Source organism: Talpa europaea (genome assembly GCF_964194135.1).
Source record: "Talpa europaea genome assembly, chromosome: 14".
NCBI lineage: Eukaryota > Metazoa > Chordata > Mammalia > Eulipotyphla > Talpidae > Talpa > Talpa europaea.
The window spans coordinates 54,593,794-54,618,075 of record NC_140082.1 but is presented as its reverse complement, the minus strand read 5'-3'; the positions used below and the strand labels follow the sequence as shown (position 1 = coordinate 54,618,075).

At 41.9% G+C, this 24,282-nt stretch overlaps 1 protein-coding gene across 1 annotated transcript; it reads right to left on the bottom strand.

The window, feature by feature from the left end:
* Nucleotides 1-9,925: 9,925 nt before the first annotated feature.
* LOC311184180 (zinc finger protein 280A-like) lies at nt 9,926-11,789 on the bottom strand (the record flags this gene model as incomplete). Its single annotated transcript, XM_084254045.1, is given in 4 exon segments — nt 9,926-10,285; nt 10,288-10,948; nt 10,952-11,014; nt 11,637-11,789. Coding segments are annotated over 4 exon segments (1,020 nt in total). The 3' UTR covers nt 9,926-10,142.
* Between the last annotated feature and the right edge of the window lie 12,493 nt (nt 11,790-24,282).

Below are 24,282 nucleotides of genomic sequence, written 5' to 3'. Positions count from 1 at the left end.
AGGACAATCCCAATTGAACCTGCTTTCCTTGTGTATTTAATGTGTCACTTTTCTCACTTTTCTATTTGGATGCTAAGTCAGTCAACCTAATTAGAAGGAATCTAGAGATTGTGAAAGTTATGACTGTATACTCCATCAGACCTAATGGCTCCTGTCATGAATTTCCACATAACTTGGATCTCTGATACAGGAAAGGTCCCAGGAGGAAAAATTGTGATAAAATTTTGTCTTAAAAGCAGGCTTACTCATTTTTAAATGTATATGACGCTAATGCTCACAGAGAACTCTCAGAATTGTATTATTCAGTGTTATTCAAATGACTAATTTACACATTTAAGGGAAAGATGAAGGAATGAACTTTGGTAACCTGGTAGTTTATAAGTATAAGAAGCTTACAAAGAGCAATGTTATTGAGCCCACATTAACTAACTCGTAAGAAGACAAAAGATCAAATGTTCGAAGTGTGGATGTACATACATTTGTTATGTTCTGATATTCACTATTTTGGGTTAGCTAAGACCATGAAACCTTCTATGGTAGAATTAGAAGATATCCCTATCTTCTAATGTGAGAAACTGAGAAATGACACAGGAACGGAATGAAAATTTGACAGTCTCCTAACCAGAGAGAGAGAGAGGTAGTAGCAAGGAACATCAAGGTGGTGTTTGAAAGGAATCTGAGCAAGAGACCATGCAATTAGTAAGCCTGATGAGCCTATCATGTGACAGGTGCTGTTCTAGGATGAGGGTTACAGCAATGATCCAAAGTCCTATTCTTCAGGGAGTCAAAATTCCATGCTATTATACATATTTTGTTATATGTAATATGTAGTATATAGTAAAAATACATGAAATACTTAGTTATTTACCAAATTACAGATATATACACACAATATATGTAATTCCAAATGCTTATAAATGCTAGATAAAAAATAGAAAATGGGCCAGATAATAAGGTTGATATTTTCAGGGCTTGATTATGGATATTTGGGGAAAAGTACTCCAGAAAAAAAAAAAAAAAAGAAAACCAGCAAATCCAAAGGTTCTGAGACTGGAGGTGCTTAACACATTCAAGGATTGGTCAAGAGACTAACATAGGCAAGTTAATAGAAAAGGGAGAGAAGCTGGAGATGAGGTCAAAGAATGAGCTTCTTGTGGCGGAGGAGAGGCAAGATCAGGTAGGTCAATGTAGGCTATTCTAAGTTCTCTGACTTTTACTCTGACTGTGATGAGAGATCATTGGGCTGTTTTCAAGAGTGATATGTGACTTTCATCTCAACAGGATTACTCTGGTTGCTGTGTGAAGTACAGACATTAGAGGGTAATACTGGAAGCAGATAGACAAGAGGCTACTGAAATCACACAAAAGAATTAAACAGGGTAGAAAAACAGACATTTTTCCAGAAGGGGTCAGAGTCTAGATCAAAATCTTTTTTTTTTTTTTAAAGATTTATTTATGCAAGCACTGGGTACAGTCAGAAGCGCGGGAGGGTGAGAGAATTCACCAGAGCCAGAGTGAGCAGCAAAACAGGCAGACCGCGGCAGGAAAGGTCTGCGCAGGGAGAAATAAGCAACTGTGTTAAATGTTGCCAATAAATCAAATAACATAAAAATGAAAATTAGACATTAGATTAAGCATTATGGAGTTCATTGGTGACCTTGATAAGAATGGATTTAAAGGGGAATGGGAGAACTGGAAATCACAAATAGGGCAACCTCGTAGAAATTTTCCTGTAATAACAAGTAAATAAAAATAAAATAAATTTAAAAATAATACAAGCAAAGGGAGGATATGTATCAAAAGATGGATTTTTAAATGAGATTTAACATTACCTTCAATCTGTTTCCTAATGGGAATCATCAAGAGAAACAGAAAATATAATCCAGGGTTAAAAAAGTGACTTGCATGAACAATAACCTTGATTAAACAAGAATTGCTTGGATCTAGTACACAATAGCAATTTGGGCTTTAAGCTGGAGCCAGGGTAGTCTCAGATCACATGGCAAAGGCTGCAACAGTGGATGAGTGGTGTTATAGCCAGACTTCCAAAATGGCTCCAAATGAATTCCACTTTGGTATTCACACTCTTGTGTAGTCTTCTCTCACACTATCACAAGGTTGGCCTGTGAGACTAAACAAATACAGCAGAAGTAATAGCATGTAACTTCTGAAAATGGCTCTGTACTTTACCTTGTATGCAAACTTTCCCTGGAATTACTCATTCTGGGGGCAGCCAGCTGTCATGACAGTCAAGCAAGTGAGCTGAGAGACAGACCATCCAACACAAGTCAAGTTTCGGAGACGGCTAATCCAGCCATGAACTGGGCTATATGAGAAATCCTTAGCTAGGATCACCCAATTAAACTACTCCTGAATTTCAGACTTGCATCAATTATGAGATAACAAAGATTTGTTATTTTAAACCTTTAAGTTTGAGATAAAGTACTACAGAGTAATAACTACACAACAGTTCTCAGAGAACCATATGCACAAATTGCTGGGCAGACAACTTAACTATAATCTTGCCTAATGACATGAAATGGCCTATTCTATCCAGCTGCATTCAATCATTTCATGAAATAAAGCCCTTAAGGAAATGGCTTAAGAAAATGGACATAGAAATGAACAAACCCCATGTAATCATTTTAACCAATATATATTTGCCCTGAATGAACCATTTAACACAATAGCTGAAGTCTAAGGGTATTTTATCAGCTTGTTTCCCTTACAACATAATAAAAGCAGTTAGATTTATATAACTTAAAATTCATGGTGCTCTGACTTTTCTTTATTCTTTCTGGAAAGCAGGTGAAAGAATGTCACCACTAGCCTCCCCTTTTTCTTCTTTTATTTTTGTTTCCCTTTTGTTTTAATTTTTCACCCTCATATTTTACAAGGAAGCAATTTAGAAGGCTCCAGAATTATCCAAATCAATGACTGGCCTGAATTTATCCCACGCATTCAGATTAGACACTCTGAGGAAACACTGTCTAAATAGTAATATTGTAGTACAGGAGAGAACATGACAAAAGCCAAAGGAAAAAAGACATAACCCTGGTCTTTATAATAAAGACCTCTCTCTTCTTACCGCAGATGTGCGCTGAAACGTCTAAGAATATGAGAATATTCCAGGCAGGCGATCACATCCTTGAGGCAAAGAAGGATAAAGGTTACTTACATGTTACAGGAATAAACCACTGCCTACCTGGTATTTGGATTCTTTATCAAATCTCTCACACTGAAACAGAAAAGATAACTGAATTCCTTTCCCCCAAACCTGTTCCTCCAGTCCACTCTACCTCAGTGAAAAACCATCCTCAAATCAACCTAATCAAAACTCTTGAAAATTCACCCTTAATCGAGGATTCGGGACTTTATTAAGGAGGTGGGGGCTGCATTTAGAATCCAGGCAGAAATAACTAAGTAAACAAATAAACACGAAAAATATACAAGACGCTAAGATAAGGAGACCAATAAATTAATTTTTAAATGCTTTAAAGGACAGCAGGGCCCACAGATGTCCAGAAGGTGGGCGACGCTGGAGTTACAAACCTGGTTGAAGATCTTCAGATGCAGCAAGTTCCACAAGACCTTGGGGGGCTGAGGGAGGAGAAGGCACTGGAAGGCACAACAGGCCCCTTCTCCAGCAGGCCTGGCCACAACCCAGACTTGGGGGATGGGGGCGCCCCGCCGGGCCGCGGGGAGGGGAAACTGACGGAAAGTGGCTCTGCAGAGATGAGGGACAGGAGGGCTGTGAGCGCGGCCCCAGGGCCCGCGGGGCCTCCCTCCCGAGGGCCGCGGCGCAGGGCAGGCCGCTCGGGCAGTGCAAGGCCCGGCCCAGTGTCCAGCCCCGCGGAGCCGCGGCCGCGAGAATCCCCGCCTTTTTTCCCTTAGGGAATACTCCGGCCGCGCCACTCCCGGGGGGCGGGGGGTCCTTACCGCTCCCGGTTCCCGGCGGTCGGGAAGCTGCGGGCGATGCACCCGGCCCGAGGGGCTACCCGGGCGAAGCCCGAGGCGATGACGCCTCCTCAGGCCCCAGGCGCCGCCGCAGCCACCGCCGCCTCCGCACGCGCGCCCGCAGCGACCTGTGATTGGCTGCCAGGTGCGCGCACCGGGTCGGGATGGCTCCGGGGGAGGCGATCTGATTGGACGCAAGGCTGGGGCGCATGCGCGCGCCCCGGCGCCTCTGGTGGTGACCGCGGGGTGCGGGGTCAGGCTGAGAGGGGAAGGGGTGGGCAGCGGGGATTCGGAGGCTCTGGGAGGCTGTGGGCGCTCAGTCAAATGGCCAAGCAGGGTTCAAATGACCAAGCAGGGTTCAAAGCCAAGGGTTAGCTCCCGGTGTACCAGGGACTGTATTTGCCAATCTGGATTCCAATTCTCATAATCCTCAGGTGTGGTTGCTTTTCTGTAAGAGCACATGCTGCCTGCTCATGAATAAGGAACTTGTCCAAACAACTGCATCTTCGAAACCATTCTCTTGAAGTTGCATCTGGGACCAGGCGAGTCCAGCCGGCCACCTGTTTTTGTGCAGTTTGCAGCACGAGCTAAGATGGAGCTTTACGTCTTTTAACGTCTGGGAAAGTCACCAGAAGGCTATTATTTGAGTGTGAAACTTACAGGAAGTCCAAATTTCAGCGTCCATGAAGTTTAATTATAACAGGGATATGCCCATTCCTTTAATTTTTTTAAAGATTTATTTATTTATGCATACAAGAACTGGGGTACAGGTCAGAGGTTGGTGGGGGGTTGAGAGGATTCACCAGCAAAAGAGTGAGGAGCAGAACAGGTGGATCCACTGAGATACACTGCTGAGGGGAGCAGCCAGCGAGACAGGAGAGGTCTGCTGCGCCATGTGGGTCAGCTCCCTGGCAGGGGATCAAACTCCTGCTTGAAAAATCAGTGGCTTCGGGTAGCAGATAGCTTCATGGTGCTGAGACAGGGCAAGCTAGGGTTATTAGGCAGTTTTAGGGACAGTGTAGGAGGGGACCTCTGAAGAATTTAGGGAGGCTTCAGAGATAAGGATAACATTGTTAATGCTAGTCCTGGTTTCCTTCAGGTGGTAAAGGGAGGCGGATATTGGAGAAATGGAGAGTGGTTTAATTTATGGACACATTAGAAGGGCAGCTGTTTAACTTCAATGCAGGGATGCCCATCCAGAGGACTGGGCCATAAATTTAAAGATGCAACTAATGGGGAAAGAGAAAGCTGTTAGATAAGGAATGTGAAGATCCTCACTCAGTTGCAAGTTAAGTGAGACAGCCGAGAACTAACCAATCACAGAGAGACTGGTGAAGCTTTAAAATAATGAGGGAAAAAAGGTATATATTCCCTGAAACACAACTCCACCTTGGCTTCCTTGCCCCTCCCAGGCCTGGTTCCCTGGCCTGGGAGTCCCACTTTATTTCTGTTCTTTTTCTCCTCAATAAACTTTTTCCTCTTCTAAACAAACCTGCCTTTGCTTGCTTGCTTGCCTGAGCATCTGCGAAGTTCCTGCTGAGGCTTCCTGAGACACCAACCCGTGGGGGGTCTAGCAGCTGGGGCTCAGCGCTGCTCAGCCTTTCCTGGCTGGGAGACTAGGCCTGACAATTCCTGTATCAGTGCTGATGCTTAACCCCTTGCACCACTAGGGAGGCCCCTGCCCATTCCATTAGATTTTGTCTACAACTGCTTTCCTAATTACAATGGCAAGGTTAATTGCCAGAGATCACATTCGCAAAACCTGTCTGACCCTTTACAGATTTTTTTAATTGTCCAATCTTGCCAGAAATCTACTTTAGTAATCTTTTTTTTTTTTTTTGGGGGGGGGAGTCCTCGTTTTAACTAAAATGCTCTTTATTCTCTATTTCTTTTATTTCTTCCATTCCTTCTTCCTTCCTTCTTGTTTGCACAAACCTGTTCTGTTGCTCCTCTTTAAAACTTTCTGAGATAATTGCCTAGTTCTTTGGTTTGTAAACACCCTTTTATTTTTTGGCATGTAATGCTTTAAATTTGCCTTCATTTACTAGTTATTTAAATGTATTGCACTTATTTTGCTTCTTAATCTGTTCATTATTATTCAATTCCAAGTATGTCCTAATTTCTGTAGTAGTGATTCTCTTTTTAACACAAGAGTTCTAGAATAATAAGACATTTGTTTTCCAAATCTATGGGATTTTTTAAGCTGTTCCTTATTCACTTTCTCATTTTTTTTTGCATTATTGTCAGATCACACAGTCAAAATATTACTGATCTTTTGCATTTGAAGATTTCTGTTGATAGAATGAACTATACTAGTGAATGAACAGGTTGTAAATGTAGAGAAAATATTTGCAATGTCTAAAATGTATGTATGTGAAATGGCACATGTGTTTTAGTTCTCAAAACTACTCCAGTATCTTTCAATAAGTTGCTATTTGTTAAGCTCCAGGCTTTATTCAAATTTCACTGTTTTTTCCACTAATTTCCTTTTTGTTTTAGATTTTCATTGCTAGATTCCCCTTTAAATTTAGTCATAGACCTGTATATAACAATTTTTTAAATTTTCATTGTTTTTCATGACCTTTACCATTTTGAGAAGTCCTGAAAGATCAAGTATTTGTCAGAATGTTTCTCAACTTGGGCTTGATGTATTTAATCATGGTTACACTGGTGTTATAGGTTTTTAGAATTATATCACAGATATGATACATCTTCATCACTTCCTGTCAAGGACACATGCTATCAGTATGACTTAGCACCAGTTTCTCCACTATAAAGTTACTTTTTTCCCATTTCCAAATTCTACTCTTTGAAAATAAGTCACTAAAACCATCCCACACTCAAAAAGGGGCAAGGAGTCTTATTGAGAGATTACACAAACTATTTGGAATTCTTTTGTAAAGGAAGAATGTTTTCGCCTACCTTTAAGTTTAATTTTAAATTAATGAAACAAATTAGAAAAAAATCAGTACCTCAGGCACACTAACTATGTTTTAAGGGTTCCATAGTTACATGTGGCATGTTGGACAGAATAGAGAACAATTCTATCACTGTAGAAACTTATATGGACAGCATTGAATTAGATCATTATTCATCCAAGCTTCCTTCTTTTTCAAATATGTTCACTTAGACATAAGAATTTTTTCTAAGAACTGCTTTAATTCTATCCCATAAATTTTGTTATTTTTTAACATTCAGTTCTAAATATTTTCTTTTTTCCATGGTGCTCTCTCATCGAAGTTGCAAGTTACTCATAAGCAGAACCAGCTCAAGGATGTGTCTACACATATTTAATATGTGTCTACACATATTAAAGAGGATTGTGGAAGGGCAGGGATGACACTTTTGTACTTTGGACTCCTGGCTTCCCTCACCCTAGTCTGGTCCTGTTCAGAACTACATTGTTAAATTTCCAAACTTTGGGGGATTTTTCTCAATTGTCTTCCTGTTAGTGACCTGTAGTTCAGTTCCCTTCCAGTCAGTGGGTAGCTACAAAAGTCCTACAATTAAAATTATAATTTATGAATTGCTATATACTAGCTTAAGAACAAGACAAGGAAATCCACTACAGCCACTTCAACAAAGCACCGGTAATAATCAAAGACAGTTTTGAACACCAAAGCTTGAGAACTTCATCTCCCAGATATCTGTATTATTCAGGGTTGGATCTGATGATGTCCACCTACATTGCTGAAGCTTTTGTTTACTCAGTGTACTTATCAAATGCTATCTCTTCCTAAAGCAGTCTCACAGACACATCCAGAAACAGTATTTTACTAGCTATACTTTAGCCCAATCAAGAAGACACACAAAATTTACCATTATAAAAACTTAGGTATAGTTATTATAATTAAAACAGTGTGGCATTAGCACAAGGACAGAGAACTAGACAAATGGAACTGAATGAAACCCAGAAATACATGTAAATTTACTTCCCTGATTTATACAAATATTACACTGCAATGTTATGGGAAAAGAATGGTCTTTTTACTAAATGGTACTGGTTTTACTGTGGAACCAAGCTTAGCCGAGGTTTCGCCATTTTGTATATCCTCCACCTTGATATGTTAGTCCTTGTCCAGCTGCATTCCGGAGATAGTTTCAGCAGTCACAACCCTCACTCCACTTGGTGACGAAAAAGCAGACCACCCCAGCCGCCAATGAGGGCAGTCCTGTCCATAAATGGGACAGCATCTCTAACCGTCCAATCAGTTTGAAACTGTAACCACGCGCTCCAAAATGCCTTTGTAGTAGCCAGTGAGTAATTGCCAGCTTCTTGCAAAGTTCGCGCCACTCACGACCCTATAAGATACCCCTGCTTCCTCTGTTCGGGGCTCTCGACCTCTGCCGTTGCATCGGTGTGTGTCGAGGGCCTGGTCTCGAGCCCGTAATAAACTCCCTTTTGCATTTACATCAGCTGTCTTTGGATTCTTGGAGGCTATGCTCGCCGAGTCTGCTGATCTTGGGCACAACATTTACTACCATTCACCTGATATCCTGCCTCAAAACTCCTCAAATTTGCTCCCTCCAAAGTCTCAGTGTGTACTTAGAGGTTGATATACCATAAACAAGAAAATAAATTTGAGATGGATCACAACTAAATGTGAAATGCTAAACAGTAAAAGTTCTCAAAAAAAAAAAAAGAAAAAAAAAACACCATAGAATGAATGGTCTTAGGTCCTTGGTAGACAATAATTTCTTAAGTACCACACACCATGAAAACCCAATCTTAATGTACATGTTTACACCCATGAAACCATCATCCATGTCAAGATACTGTACATTATCAGAACCTCAGCAGTTCCTTCAAACCCTCCCTAGTTCAAGAGCAGTCTAATTTAAAAAGGAGAGAGGGGGAGAGAGTGAGAAATTGAGATTGAGAGAGAAAGAGAAAGAGACAGCTACACTCAGGTACTCAATGATAAGTGAATAATATTCAAGTGGTCAATAACCAGAGGGGGGAAAAAAAACTATTCCCAAGATCACTACCCATTAGGGAAATGCAGATGAAAACAACAATGTGATACCACAACAACTTTAAGAGAATGTTGAAAGTGGCCTTTCACTTGCACCCAGAAAGCCAAACTCTGAATCATGAGAATTGACTTTACAATTTTATTTATGAACATAAGCTGAGTTTTATTTGAAATGGCCATCAAGGGAGTTGGTGGGATAGGCACTCCAAAACAATCAGCTCCCTGAATGACAGGACTGCTGGGACTTTATAAGGAATGTGAGGGAGTGCAGGACTTCACATTTCCAGGTGAAAGAGGGGGCAGGCAGTCTGGGGACAGGAGTCAAGGTGTTTGACTTTCACAGCAGGGTGTTTTCTCAGCAATCAAGAGATGTTTGTTTCTGATGCTGCTATCAATTCAGAGAGACACAGAGAATTTTATTAGGTATGTAATGCAATCAGTTTTCTAAGGTCCCAGGAATGCAGGTTCAAAATGGTTAATACTAAGAAAGGAATAGGGGGAACAACTCAGTGAGTTAAGTTAATCCTAGAAAGGGAATCCCATTTAGTGAGTTAACAGTCCTGAAGAGGGAATGAAATTCAATGGTTGGAATTTAATCCTTATTCCCTAATTTTTAGGAAAGTTGTTTTAATCACATTGTAAAAGTGTGGCAATATCTACAGTAAAAAGCTAAATATATGCAATTCCAGAACAATTCAAGTCTTCAAATATCCTAGAGAAAAAAACTAGGTATGTTTAACAGAAGACATACACAATGTCATGGCAGCTTTATTCAAAATACCCAAAGTCAGCCTCAAATTAGACTGATTTATATTTCCAGTAAAATGGATATATAAAACTGTACCAAATCCATTGAAGGGGATTCTCCCTGGCAATGAAAAAGTACGTGGCACTTCTAGAAACAGCAAGACCACATCTCACTTAAAGGAAAACAAAGACAAAAATTCTATTGTGTAATTCTACTTATTTAAAGTTCAAAACCAGTAAGAATCACTCTATGCTGGTAGAGTTAATATAATGGTTGCTTTATGAAGAGACTAACTGGGAAGGGACCTGAAGACTCCTGAGCTACTTCTCAATGCAAGGTGGCTGAAGAATTGTTACTAGAAAACATGACAGTTGCCAACACTGCTTACTGGTATCTATGATGTACAAATGTTCTAGCCTCAACTCTGCCTTTCAGAATTTCTAAGAGGGTAGAGTATAATTTTAAGCTAGAATCCTAGCTGCAGATCGTCTGGAATACTTAGTGTTCATAGCCATCTTAACTTTCAATTTTACCGATGACAGTTGCGGGACAGTGTTGCTCACAGTAATGGATGTTGCTCCCCTAGATCCGAAATGAACTGAGCTTGAATAATAATCTTTGCTTCTGGTGGCAACTTTTCTAGTTGATCTGACGTTTTCAATGTTTGATGATTCTTGGCTTGGTGTTCCATTTTCTCCCTCAGAATCAGAAACTGTAGCCAGCACTTACAACACTGAAAAACTCCCGTAGAGTTCCAGTGCCTCCGATAATGATTCACATAGAATGCTGCAGTTTTGAAAAGTTTGAGATAGAAAGGACAGAGCAAATTCTTGGTGTTTTCATGGCATGTTCTGAAATGTGTTTCTACGTCAGCAAATATCGACGATCTATAGTTGCAAACCTGGCACACATAGGGCATCTCCCCAGGCTTATGATTGTCCTTCGTGTGCTCTAAGAGAACTTGGTCTGTTTTGAATGATAATTTACAAATTTTGCAGACAACAGAAGACTCCTGGGTAGTGTGTACACTTTCAATGTGACACTGCAGCTGGAAGGGTGTGGGAAACTGCCAGTGACAGTGCTGGCAGGTGGTGTGAATTTCCCAGCTGTCACTCTTCTGCTTCTCAGGTTCAAAATGGTGCTTCATGTGATTCATAAACTTAACATTTTTCAGAAGTTTTGAGCAGCTGGGGCATTTAAAAATTGTGTGAGTCTTCTGTTCTGGCTGTTCATCTCCTTTATGCTGTCCATAGTAAAAGTCACTGAGTTACACAATCAGATTTTCTTTCCTAGGATCAACAGCATTGTTTTGACTTGCCTGACTAGAAAAAATCTGTCTTTTCCAGCCTCTCCAAGCTATTTACTCTGTCAGAAACCATTAAATTGAAATGTGCCTTGTCATCTGCATGAGTCCAAGGAGATGATGCTTCATCTAGAATGTGGCTTGATGAGGTCAGAACATCTTCTGAAGGTGTGCTCGTGTTCATTGTAGGAGAGATATCTGAAGAAGCCACAAGTGAATAATATCCCCCCTGGATTTCCATCACTGAGTTTAGGTCTTTTGAAATTTACACTATTTACACCCCACGTGGAGAGTTGGTTTCAGTCACCAGAAATTTTACCCTCACTTCCTACAGAAAGTACAGCTCCAAGTACACACTGAGACCATGTAGGGAGCAAATCTGAGGAGTTTTGAGGCATGACATATGGTGAGCTCACTACATGATCAGGTTTAGGTGAAGGCTCATACAAAATAGGATTACCCATGGCCAGCCATTTGGGTTGAAACTCTGGAGAGATGGGCAAGGCTTTTGATGTCGGGGTCACATGATTTGCTGGGTGCAGTGTGTAAGCAGGATCTTGATACAAGTGGCTTTTGTTTCTTCTTGAATGTGATACCTGAGTGTCTCCCTGCTCAAAATGTTTGAAATGACTGGTTTTGATTTTGAAATCACTTTGTCAAAGAGAGTTTCATCTTCCTTTACAGTTTCCACTGCAACAGCAGCCAGTTCAGTATCTTCCTTGTCTGTATCCCTCTGTTTGAATTCTCCTATGCTCTTTGATGGTTCAAGTGCCTGTTTTTCTTCACACGAGAGAAGATCTGCCATTTTACTACTGTTTTTTGCTTTAAGTGATTCCTTTACTTTCTAGTGCTTTATTTTGGTAAACTCTCACCTAAGTGCAACCACATGACAGAAGTCAGTACAGGATTTCCCCAATATCCAAGTTTCTGTTTGGTATAATTTGGTAGATTGTTTCTGGGGTCTGTGAATGCTATGGCCATTAATTTATATGGAGAATTTTTTCAGCATCCCCAGACCTCAAAAATCACCTGCCAATTGATCCCACGTAGGAAAAACGTACTTTGGGGTAACAGGGAAATTTGTATTTATTTTGAAGGACAAAATCATTGTCTATTTAACCCTCCCTAAGGATTAAGCTGAGGATTTAGTCCTCCCTGAGAAAACACTGAGATAACTATTAACATACTCAAACCACAGAAATGTCATGATAATTCCAAATTTCCCTCTCCCTACCCCTAGTTATCCAGCTATTGTAAATTGCTCAACATTTCTTTCTTCAGGCCATGAGTAGGGTGAGACAAATGAGGTGTTAGGGCACAAGACTGAAGGAGGGACAGGTTCAATATCTCAAGAGTGGCTGCCTCCTTCATTTATGTATCCTAAGAGTCTCACCAGCTTCCACCCACTCCAAGGCACAGCCTAATGGATGTCTAATACTTCCAACCAATCTCAATGAAAATTAGTTTTTAGATTGTCCTCTAAAAATCCTGCTCCTCTTGCAATATTTCCCTTCTCCATAAACCCTTCTAGTTCCACAATTTACAAACTTTCATGACAGCCTTTGCCAGCCTTTCCCCCACACCAAATAGTCAATCTGTTAGCAAATTCTACCTTCTAAAGTTGCCCAGAAACTGATAACTCTCTTCACCTTCTCGGACACCTCACTCATTGAAGGCGCTGTGTTCTTCCCATAGATCAATGCAGACGTTTCCAGCCTCATACTTTTGTTATATCTCCCTATGGCGGTGGTTCTGAGTTGTAGGGCAAGTCAGGGTTAAGTAGGCAGCTTCAGGGACAGTGCAGGCAGGGACTTCAGGAGAGTTAATAAACTTCTGAGATAAGGGCAGAGAAATCCAGGAGGACTAATGAAGACAGTAATTTTCTTTTAAAGATTTATTTTATTTATTTATGCATCCAAGAGCTGGGGTATGTATAGGCCAGAGGTGCAGGGGGATGAGAGGATTCACCAGAGACAGAGTGGGGAGCAGAACAGGCAGATTGACTGAAATACACTGCTGAGGGGAGCAGTAGGTGTGACAAGAGAGGTCTGCTGCACCATTTGGGTAAGCTCCTGGCTGAGGATCGAACTTGTGCTGCAGATAGCTTCACAGTGCTAAGACTTAACCCCATGCACCACGGGCGGTGGGGGGGGGGGGCGGCGGGCGGGAAGGGCGGTGCTGAGGACATTAAATTTTAAAAGACCTTGGACAGGGGTAGTGAAATCAAGACTAAGATAAGAGCTGTAAAGCTGAACACAGCTGCTCAGGGAAGTACAGCCATTGAGAGTGTGTCCATCACAAAGAGAATGGTGAGATTTTAGAATAGAGAAAAAAAGGTTTAAATAGCTCCTAAACCTGGGCCCATATGGCATCTTAGCCCTTCCTTGACACTGCTGCCTAGGAGACTTCACTTTTCCTCTAAACTTTTTCTTTATTCTCTAAATATTTCCTTCTCTCTGCTTATCGATCTGAGGGTTTGTCTACGAATTCTCTTTTGCAGCTTTGTGGGTCAAGAACCCATGATGGTTCAAGGGTTACCAGGGTGAAAAGCAGCAGCAGCAGCTGTAGTCATAGTAACAGCACACACTGGCTTCAGTTCCATCTCCCCTGTTAAAATACATAGGTGAGTTGGCCTGTAATCTTTTGCTTATCGATCTCCAAAGGCTTTCCATCTCACTCAGTAGAAATGCCAATAAACAAAAACTCAAAGAGCCTTGTACCATCCCCATATCCTCATACTCACTGGTTCTCTCTCACTCCACTGCTGCCACCCCAAGCTCCTTGAGTCTGGAAGGCACCAGGCCCTGTATTTTCTCCGCATTATAGTTGCTTCCCCTCCCTTGGCTGCTCTTTCCTCAGATCTCCCCATCATAGCTCCTGGCCTGGTTTGAGTCTACAGCTTCTCAGCAAGGCTCCCATGGCCATGCTGTCAAAATGGCAGCTTCCCCCAACTCACATGCCCCATTCTCCCCTCAACACTATTTCTCAACACAGTGTTTATAAGCAGCCTAAAGCAACCTAACACAATACATAAAATATACCTTATTTCTGGGCATCCCCGGTGGTGCAGGGGTTGAAGTCTCAGCGCTATCTAGCTATCACCAGCCACTGCAGCATGAGTTCGATCCTTAGCCAGGGAGCTACCCACATGGTGCAGCAGACCTCTCCTGTCTCACTGCACCCCTCAGCAGTGTATTTCAGTGGATCTGCCTGTTTTGTTCCCCATTCTGTCTCAGGTGAATACTCCCAATCCTCCCCCACCCACACCTCTGCCTGCACCCCAGTTCTTGTATGCATAAATAAATAAAAATAAATCTTAAAAAAGAAACAAAGTTCAATACTTAAAACTACCAGATATCAAAACTTGCTATAAAGTTTATGTAATTGGTATTAGGCAAGTGTAGTCAAGGAAAAAGTATAAAGGGGCCAAAAAAAACCAAACAAAAAATACCTTATTTTTTTTTCTATCTCTACCTACTAGACTACAAGCTACATGAGAGCAAGGACTTATGTTTCATTTATTGCTACATCCTCAGCTTTTAGAGCAATGTCTTGCACACTATACATGCAAAATCTTTATTAGATAGGTAATTACTGTTATTAATACGATTATTTATGTGGACAACAGACCTGAACCCACTAATTCCAGGCTTTCCAAGTGTTTAATGAAATCAAAATCAAAATGATTAAAGGGCCTCCCTGGTGGTACAGGAGTTAATGTCCAGTGCTATCAAGCTATTCCCAACCTCTGAGGCCTGAGTTCCATCCCTGGCCAGGGAGGTAACCCACAGGTACAGCAGATATCTCCTGGCCTTTGATACAGAAATAATTCCTAGATCTGCTTCTGCAGTTCTGGAGCTGAGATTTTTTTTTGGTTATAATGGTTGGTGGTAAGTCCTGAGTCCCATGGCAAACTTATCAATTCCCTTATCTATTCAGTCAAGCCTTCCAAACTTGTCCTCTGGGGGCTTAGGTTTTAAACTTATTAAATGGTACCAAGAAAGTTTCTCCTCCACTTTTTTTTTGCATAGTTAATTGTTTTACAGCTTTTTTAAAAAGTTTTTTTAATTTTAATTTTTTAAAGTATATTTTTTCATAGCAGACCTGGGGTATAGCATAGAGGTGCAGGGGGTAAGAGGATTCACAAGACAGAGTGCTGAGCAGAACAGGCAGATCCACTGATATACATTGCTGAGGGGAATAGTGGGCAGACAGGAGAGGTCTGCAGTGCCATGTGGGTTAGCTCCCTGGCTGGGGGTTGAACCATTGCAGTGATAGTGCTGAGGCTTAACCCCTAGGCCACCAGGGAGGCCCTGTTTTACAGCTTTTAATTTTGGGGGGCGGACCAAACTATTATTGTGAAATATTATATGACATTTAAATTTCAACATCCACAAATAAAGTTTTATTGTAACTCAGTGGTGATCATTAGTATACAGCTCTTGCTGACTGGCTGCTTTCACACAACTACGCACAGAGACCACATGTTCCATAATACCTAAAATATTTATTTCTAGACCTTTACAGAAAAGGTTTGCTGACTCATGGTATAAAACAACAAAAAGAAGGATAACAAATTCTTAGCTCACCAGTTCCTAAAGTAGCGTGTCCAGATGACTCAGTGTGTCTCAATTCTTATCCTCCAGGTTGCAAGGTAGGGAAAAGCTGATGCTTCCTGGAGAAATTTCTGTGGTCCAGTTGCGATGCTTCCCATCTCTGTGGAACTGGCTTTGCTCTCCAAAAGCTTTTGGGTGATTCTTTTCAAAGCCAGTTATAATATCATCTACAATACCCAATCACTAGTCCTGAATCTGCTTATCCTGATTGGATTTTTAGGCTGTAGACTAGAATGATTGTCAAAGCCTTGCTTCCATTGCCAGTCAAAAGAAAGAATTGTGGGTGGGACTTAAACGCCAGTCTACCCTCCCCCTGCCTTCCGGTTAGATCTGGCGATAAAAGTAAAATGAGGCCCTTAAAGTGACTCCTAATCCAATCCAATCTGACTGATGTCCTGATGATAATAAGTAATCTGGACACAAAGACTTGAGCATAGGAGAAAAAGCATCGCTGGAGAGGCAAAACCTGCCAACACCTTTATCTTGTACTTCCATCCCCCAGAACTCTGAAAAAACGATGTTTTTGTTCTGTTGTTTAAGCCATCCTATCTGTGCTCTCTCTCTCTCTCTCTCTCTCTCTCTCTCTGTGTGTGTGTGTGTGTGTGTGTGTGAGAGAGAGAGAGAGAGAGAGACAGACAGACAGACAGACAGACAGAGAGAGAGACCAGATTGATAGGTTTTGCCTAAAGAAATGAGCATGCAAAACTCAATGTGAATCTTTGTTTTATCCATTTCCCAGGTGTTCCAGTTCCAGCCTTCTCCACTGCTTTTTCTCTTGTGAAAAACTGTGATTTTCCTCTTACCAGCTACTGGGCAATTGAGTTTAACTCACTCAGAGTAAAGATATGTTTTATATATTGTGTTAGGCTGCTGCTAAACACTGGCAGAACCCAAACAAATCATCTAAGAGCTTTTTGTGTGTGTGGCTATAAATTCTTTTTTTTCCCTTTTCACCACCATTCCTTGTCTACCCTTGTCGCTTTCCTTCTCCCTCCCTCTTAACTTCAAAGCCCTCAAGGGTGTTTGCTGATATCGAGTAATTTTTTTTTTAAAGATTATTTATGCATACAAGAACTGGGGTGTAAGCCAGAGGTGCCTGGGGAGGGAGTGAGAGGATTCACCAGAGACAGAGTGGGGAGCAGAACAGGCAGATTGACCGAAGTACACTACTGGGGGGGAGCAGCAGGCGAGACAGGAGAGGTCTCTGGTGCCATGTGGGTCAGCTCCCTGGCCATAGGGGTTCTAACTCCTGCTACAGTGGCTGGTGATAGCTTGGTAGCACATCTTTAATCCCTGTGCCACCAGAGAGGACGGACGGTTCAGTAACTTCTGAAAGTGTTTTATGTTGTTGAATTGTTATATGGATACTCAATATTTGATTTTATTGTTAGATTTGTTTTGCTCAAATTCCCTTAATTTTGTGGAAAATTGCTGCATTTCATCCTTTCTTGTGGCTCTGCAATATCCTATGCTATGTTTGCACCAACATCTTATTGATCTATTCACTCATTGAAGGAGATTTAGGCTGCTTTCATGTCCTCACTACTGTAAATAATGCTGCAGTAAATATTGTAAAACACTGGATTTCTTTTGTTGACAATTTCATATTCTGTAAGGATATGCCCAGGAGTGGGCTTTGAGGAATCATAATGATTTTCCTCCTTTTGGTTAGTTTTTTTAAAAAGATTTATTTATTTATGCAAGAACCAGGGTACCGGCCAGATGTGCTGGAGGGTGAGAGGATTCACCAGAGACACAGTAGGGAACAGAACAGGCAGACTGACGAAATACACTGTTGAGGGGAGCAGCAGGCGAGACTGGAGAAGTCTGCTGCGCCATGTGGGACCCTCGCTGTCTGGCCAGGATCATACTGGCGCTGCAGAGGCTGTGGACATCTTCACAGCACTGTGCTAAACTGCCTGCGCAACCAGGGGAGGCCCTTACTTTTAGTTTTTTAAGGTAAATCCAGATTGCTTTCCACAGTGGTTTACCGTTCACATTCCCACCAACAGTTTAATAGGCTTCCTTTTTCTCCACATCCTCCCCAGCACTTCTTGTTGGGGACTTTTGTGACATGTGCCATTCTCACAGGTGTCAGGTGATACCTCACTGTAGTTTTAATCTTCATTTCTTTTATTAGGAGTAATGATGAACATTTTTCTCATAGGTCTTTTGGCTGTCTGAATATTCTCTTTAGTGAATTGTGTGTTTATGTCTGCTGCCCATTTGATAGTTGGGTTATTTGAGTTATTGTTGAATTATATATCATGGATAAAAACCTTTATCAGATATTTATTGTGTAAACATTATAGATACCCATTTAGTAGATTTAATTGCCTTGTATTTTATTTTGCTATATACAAGCTTTTTAAACTCAGGTAATCCCAATTTTTTAAAATTAATTTATGCATACAAGACTGGGGTGTAGGCCAGAGGTGTGTGTGTTTTGGGGGGGAGGGTGACATCCCAATTGACATTTCAAGGATAGTATTTAATTTGAAAATGTCAGTGATTTAACATATATACTATAATATATACTATAAACTAATTTTTCACTTAGAGTCTAAACACCTCTTTTTTCTTTCTTTCTTTCTTTTTTTTTTTTTTTTTTTTGTGGGACCCTCGCCAGCGGCCGGGAACAAACCGGCGCTGCAGAGGCTGTGGGCAGCCTCACAGCCCAGCGCTCAACCACTGAGCCACCAAGGGAGGCTCAACACCTCTCTTTTCTTGATAAATCAATTTTTTTCTGAGAGGACTAGTGCATCCAACTTGATTAACAGGAACTTGACTGCTTCTGATATCTTGGCTTTTGCACAACATGACAGAATAGAGAGTTTGGGATCAACCTCTCCCTTAAAAACAACTATAAAAAATTAATATATGTTCATAAGACGATCCAGATGCTTCATCCTATCTTTAGTCCCAGGACTTCCCCACAAGTTCTCGTTCTTGAGTTTCTTTACTCTGAGAGAATGAAATCAGTGTTGACTTATTGAGTATATTCTGCATCCAATCTCCATGTAGCAAAGAATAAGAAAAATTACTTCCTAGTGCTGAATGCAACTAAGGAGTGAGTCTTCTAACTAGGATCACTGTCATCTGAACTGAACACTCAGTGTTTTAAGGTTCTGAGTGGTACTGTTAGTGTATAACTGAGGAGCACCCAGGGACCCCCACCCAAACTGTTAAGGGATTCTGCTATCTACATGCACAAAGGCAATGGAAGCAGATGTCTATGTGAAAGATTATTTTAATAGAATTGGTGTGTATGGGACAGAGAGAGAGAAGAAGAAGAAGAAAGGATTTTAAATAATACTTCCCCAACAAAACCTCCAAAATTACCCCTTTCTACATGGACAAATGCCCAGTCAAACAGGGTCAAAAGGAGACAGTCAAAATTAAAAATAAAACACATAATACATAATGAGGTCAAGTAACAACTGCCATTGTCTCTGCTAAGGATTAAGATATGTCTCCCCAGGTGTTTCTCCTCCATAGGTTTCCTCCAAGTCCCTATTCACATGTGTTTCTACATCTCTCTTACACATGTCTCCACTAAGTCCCCTTCCAGCAATACCAAAGTGTAAGTCAATGCTAGAAAAGCAAGAGACTGGACCCACCTGTCTTTTGTGTTATATAGGTCCACCTGACATCTAGTCCTATCCCAAGTTCCCAATAGCCAAGTCCATTTCATGCCATACTGGGACTACATGTAAGTGGGAAGGGAAAAATGGAACCATTTCTATCCTCGTCCCTCTTTCATGGAGGTATAGCTATACCAATGCCGTGCTTGTTGACCTGGTATCTGAGTGAGCACCTAGTATGATGATCAGGGGGCATATTCAACCTGAATGACCAAAATTGCCTGACTGAGGTATTAAAAACTTGTTCTCAGAGTCTCTTTACTCATCAGTGAAGTAGAAATAATACTCAAGTTCTGACCACTTACTACAATATTTGGGAAATTTTCCCCCACTACCAAATCAATTCTGCAATACCAGCTGTGTGTCCTACAATTCAACTCAGTTCTGACTTTCTCTACCTGGAAAGAGCATCATATCCCACAAGTTAAGGCATCTGTCCCATAAGACTGCCTTCCCTTCAGCGCCAATTTCAAATCTTGGTTGTTACCTGTGTTTCTCACTGGGTGACTATAAATCAGAAGTTTCCATGACTCAGATTGAGTTTGATTGATATGCAGCTAGAGCCCCTCACGGAATTCAGGAAACCAGTTTACTCTACAGTTTATTATAGAAGGATAAACTCTGGAATAGACAATTGGGAGAGATACTTAAGGCAAGGTATAGAGCAAGGATTTGGAGCCTTCTCTGAACATTCCACTGTCTCCAAATCTACCCAAATTCACCAACCTGGAAGCTCTCCAAAGTCAACATACTGGGTTTTTATAAAGATCTCACTATGTGAGCATGATAGATCCAATCATTGGCTTTTGCAATTGAACTCAATCTCTAGTCCCACTTGCTTCCCTGGAAATGGGAAAGGGGGAGGAGCGAGACTAAAAGCTTCAACCCTCTCATCATGTGGTTGGTCCTGCTAAGTGCCTAAGTGCCATCCTCAGAGGCTTTCCAAAGTCACCTCATTGACATAACGAAGGACAACTTTATGGCTCTCCACTCTTAGGAAATTCCAAGGGTTTAAGAGCTCAGTGTGGGAAAGGAGACTAAGACAAAATATACATCTGATATAAATCACAGCATCACAAATACTCGAGGATGTCTTTTGTAATTAAATGAGTTCATACTCAATAAATGGTAATTGTTATTCCACACTCAAAGTTCTGGAATGGGGGAGCTAAATCTCAGGGTTGCTTCTGATCCCTTGGGCCCTATGCATAAATTCTATTTCTAGAACTGGACAGAGAATGGTCCTAGGAAACGGAGTATATGAGGGGTAACCCCCTGGGGAGAGGGGAGGCCCTTGGATACTCAATGTTTCAGCCTCCCCATGACCCATTTTTCAGGCCTTCCAAGTACCATTGTTGTCGGGCTTAGGGGTTCCTGGATTTTGGGTTTCCTTGATTCTTGGCTATGGTGTGAGAATTATAGCCACACCTTTAGCAGAAGCAAAAGCAATGTTTATTTAGAGACAGAAAGGTGTGACTAGCCCAGTTCTGGGTAAGAACAATTGCAAGGGAACAATTGCAAGGAGGAACTGTTTCCTCCTTCCTTTCCTGGAGTGTATTGTGCAGACACTCCTGAGGGGTTGATGTCTTGGTCCAGGCAGCTGTTTCTGTCATTCCCCCTTCTGTAGCATGTTGTGGCCAGAGCGCCTTTGGTCTGAGTAGCCAAGATGTCACCCAACTCCGCCCTGCCTTTGGGAGGTGGGGCGGGTGTTCAGGGCGGCAGACTGCGCCTCCCATGCTGACTCTTGACAAGGTCCGGGCATTGGGGGAGACTCCCGAGAAGCTGGGAGTCCCTGTGCTCCCCCGAAGAGGGAAATTGTACTTCCCAGAAGAGGGGAGTTCTTGCACTTCCCAAAGAAGATCTGAACTAGGGAGTCTCCATGGCAATGCCTGCCAATGCTCTCCTCTTTGTTCTTGGTTAACGCTGAAGTAAGTTATTAATTGGCATGTGAAAAACTAATTCGGACCCAGGTGACAACTGGCATAGTTCTTACGCATGAACTATCACAAAAGAAGTAAAAATTGTTAAAGATATAGTTAGGAAAGAAATGTTTCGGCCCTGAGAACTATGGAGAACAAGCTGCCCTGAACCAGCTGTGCTTGGAAACCATCGCCTAACCTGGGGGGTACCTGTTTGTGGCAACAATAGATCTCCAGTGTATGCGAAAGGCTAACAGTTCGCAGGTTGTGTGGAGGTTAGGAATTTCTAGTTCAGAGTTAGACTTCAGTAGAACTTACATAGATTTGATGAGTTGTTTTAGATCACTTTGAAGTAATTGATAATAGGCTACATGAATTGAGTGCTAGGGAATGGGTTGATTTTAGTAATAGAGCGTAACAATGGACTTCCATGTCCACTCCAAAATTAGGAAGGCTTGACAGGATGATTGATTGTTACTGAACATTGTACTGTCTTAGACAATTGATGTTAGAAAATTAGTTGTACCTAGGAGAGTAGTTGTCCCTGTGGATTTTCTTAATCAGATTAAAGAAGTGTCCTTTTGTAGTATGAGATCAAGAGGGTCTTTGTATTTTCATGAGAAAGTATGTAATGATTGTTTCTGTTCTGCTTTGATGCTTATGCTGATGTCATCTCATCACTCGCCTTAAGGTATAAATAAAGACCCGCTGAGACCCTCAGTCGGAGATACTTGCACCAGAGAGGTGTCTGTGTCTACCTCATTTCTACCTCACTCCACTTCCCCTCAGTCCTCCAAGAGAAAACTTGGGTGACGCCATCCTCTCCTCTCTGAGACCCCGGACACAACTTCTTGCTGGAGCTGGTCTCCAGCAGTTCAGGGAATTGTTTCATGGCTCAAAGACCTGACAATTTCTTGGAATTATCCCCTCTGGGTGTTTCTTGCTCTCCCTGGGTCTTACTGTAGGTTGCTTGTAGGTTGGGGCTGGACACTGCCTTTCTCTCCTCTGGGTGTTTCTTGGCTCTCCCCAGGCTTTATCAGCACTAGCGTTTCCTGGAGTCCTGGGTACAGTTGGCTGCTTAATTTTCTTTAGTTATTGCCCTCCCTGCCCTAAATGTCTAACACCTGGAAGGAGGCAACCCTATTACCTTATGTTCTAGGTACTTCTAGCATCCAGCCCAGCATGTGGAAAATGGTTAATGAAGTTTTATTTGGGCAATGGCTAATTAATCATTTTATATTTGTTATTTTACAAATGAAGGAACCAGCGCACTACAATGACCATCTTTCTACTTCCTATATGCCAAAAGGAACAGGGATGCTAGTGCGTAACATGGGTTCCAACGTCAATGAGGAGAGGAGTCTGGAAGATTAAATGTCAACAAGATTAAATCTCTGTTCTGATCCATTTTGGTCCATTTAAGGGGTTGCGTGAAAGCATTTCTCTATTCCTCATCTAGAGTATTAGTGGAGCTGAGCTAGGAGGGGTTAAGTAACAACAATCCAATCAAGTTAATTTTCAAGATCTTTCTTTTTTTTCTTTTTTTTTTTTTTTTTTTAACTGAATTTTTTTTTTTTAATAGAGGCATTGTTTTACTTACTTATTTATTTATTTGTTTGTTTTGTTTATACATGCACTGGGTACAGTCAGAAGCGCGGGAGGGTGAGAGAACTCACCAGAGGCAGAGCGGGGAGCAGAGCAGGCAGAAGGACCGAAGTACACTGCTGAGGGGAGCAGCGGGCGGCAGGAGAGGTCTGCGCGCCATGTGGGACCCTCCTGCGGTGGCCGGGGAACAGCCGGGGAACGAACCGGCGCCACAGAGGCTGCGGGCAGCTTCGCAACCCAGCGCTCAACCGCTGCGCCACCGGGGAGGCCCTCAAGATCTTTCTTAAATGACTCATGAATTAGGCAGCATCCTATTGAGAAAGTTGCAAGGCTGTAAGAAACTGTACAAAATGAATGAGAGAGCAAGGTAAAGGAAGAGGGAATTATTTCAGGCTTAGGTAACCTATGCATGGGCAATGGAGAAACATCCCCAACTCTTAAGTCTGACATTCACAGGTTCCACCGAAGTGCTCCCCAAATCCAGGGCATGTCACTGACTAACCAGTAAGTTGGCTCATCACCATCTTGGTAGAAAGGGGGATCTAATGGGAAGAGTCATTCTCATATTGATAAAACCTAGTCCCCACAAGACATCCTATTTTTAACATGGGATACAAATACCGAGTAAATGCATGTAGTCTATACAATCTTACTATTTAGCCTAAAGGAATTCAGATTTTTTTTCAATTGAATTAACTGAGTTCAAGATGGGGCTGGACCCTGTGGGATGACAGGCATGGGTTGGTGAGGGCCAGAGGCTCTAGCTCATCTGCAGGGAGGATATTTCTTCCAGGAGTGAAGGCCTGACTTGTGCACAGACGTCCTACCCCTGCACAGCCAAAGGCCAGAGATGGAGGCTTTGGATCCACTCAAGACTTGGAGGAGTGAGGGAGTCCAGGGCCTAGATGGAAATAGCAGTGAGGGCCTTTGTAAAGAACCTTTCCTTTAGTAGTGTTATCTGCCATTTGGTATGCCTCAGGCCCTCAGGGGAGCACCTTGTGTATTTGACCAACTGGACAGTCACAGAAGTAAGTGCAGAGCTAACAGCTTCCCCAGAGAGAACCAATGGAGGAAATGATAAATGGAGAACTCCTAAGGCTGACCCTTCTGTGGTGTCAACATATGACGCTTAGTCCCTTATTTAGTAATTTGAGATTCTTGAGCTTCAAACTGGAGAATCAACTTAATATATCAGAGGACACGAGAGTGGACAACTGAACTTCCCTTTATTTCTGGTAATTTCTTTACAACCATCCACACAAAAACAACTCCCACATCTACTTCCCTGACCCAAGACCCCTTTAGAAATTCAGATTCGTATTTCTAACTCTATAGTTATGCATCTCCCCAAAGATCCCATTAACTTCCCATGTAAACATCTCTCACCTTCTAAGTCGTCTTTCTACCCCGTCCCTGCAACAAATAGTTACCCCGAAACTGTGCTCCCTCAAGATAAACTTGTACCTGGGCTTCAGTGTCTAAGGGCCCAGGATTAACACTATATGTGCACCCAG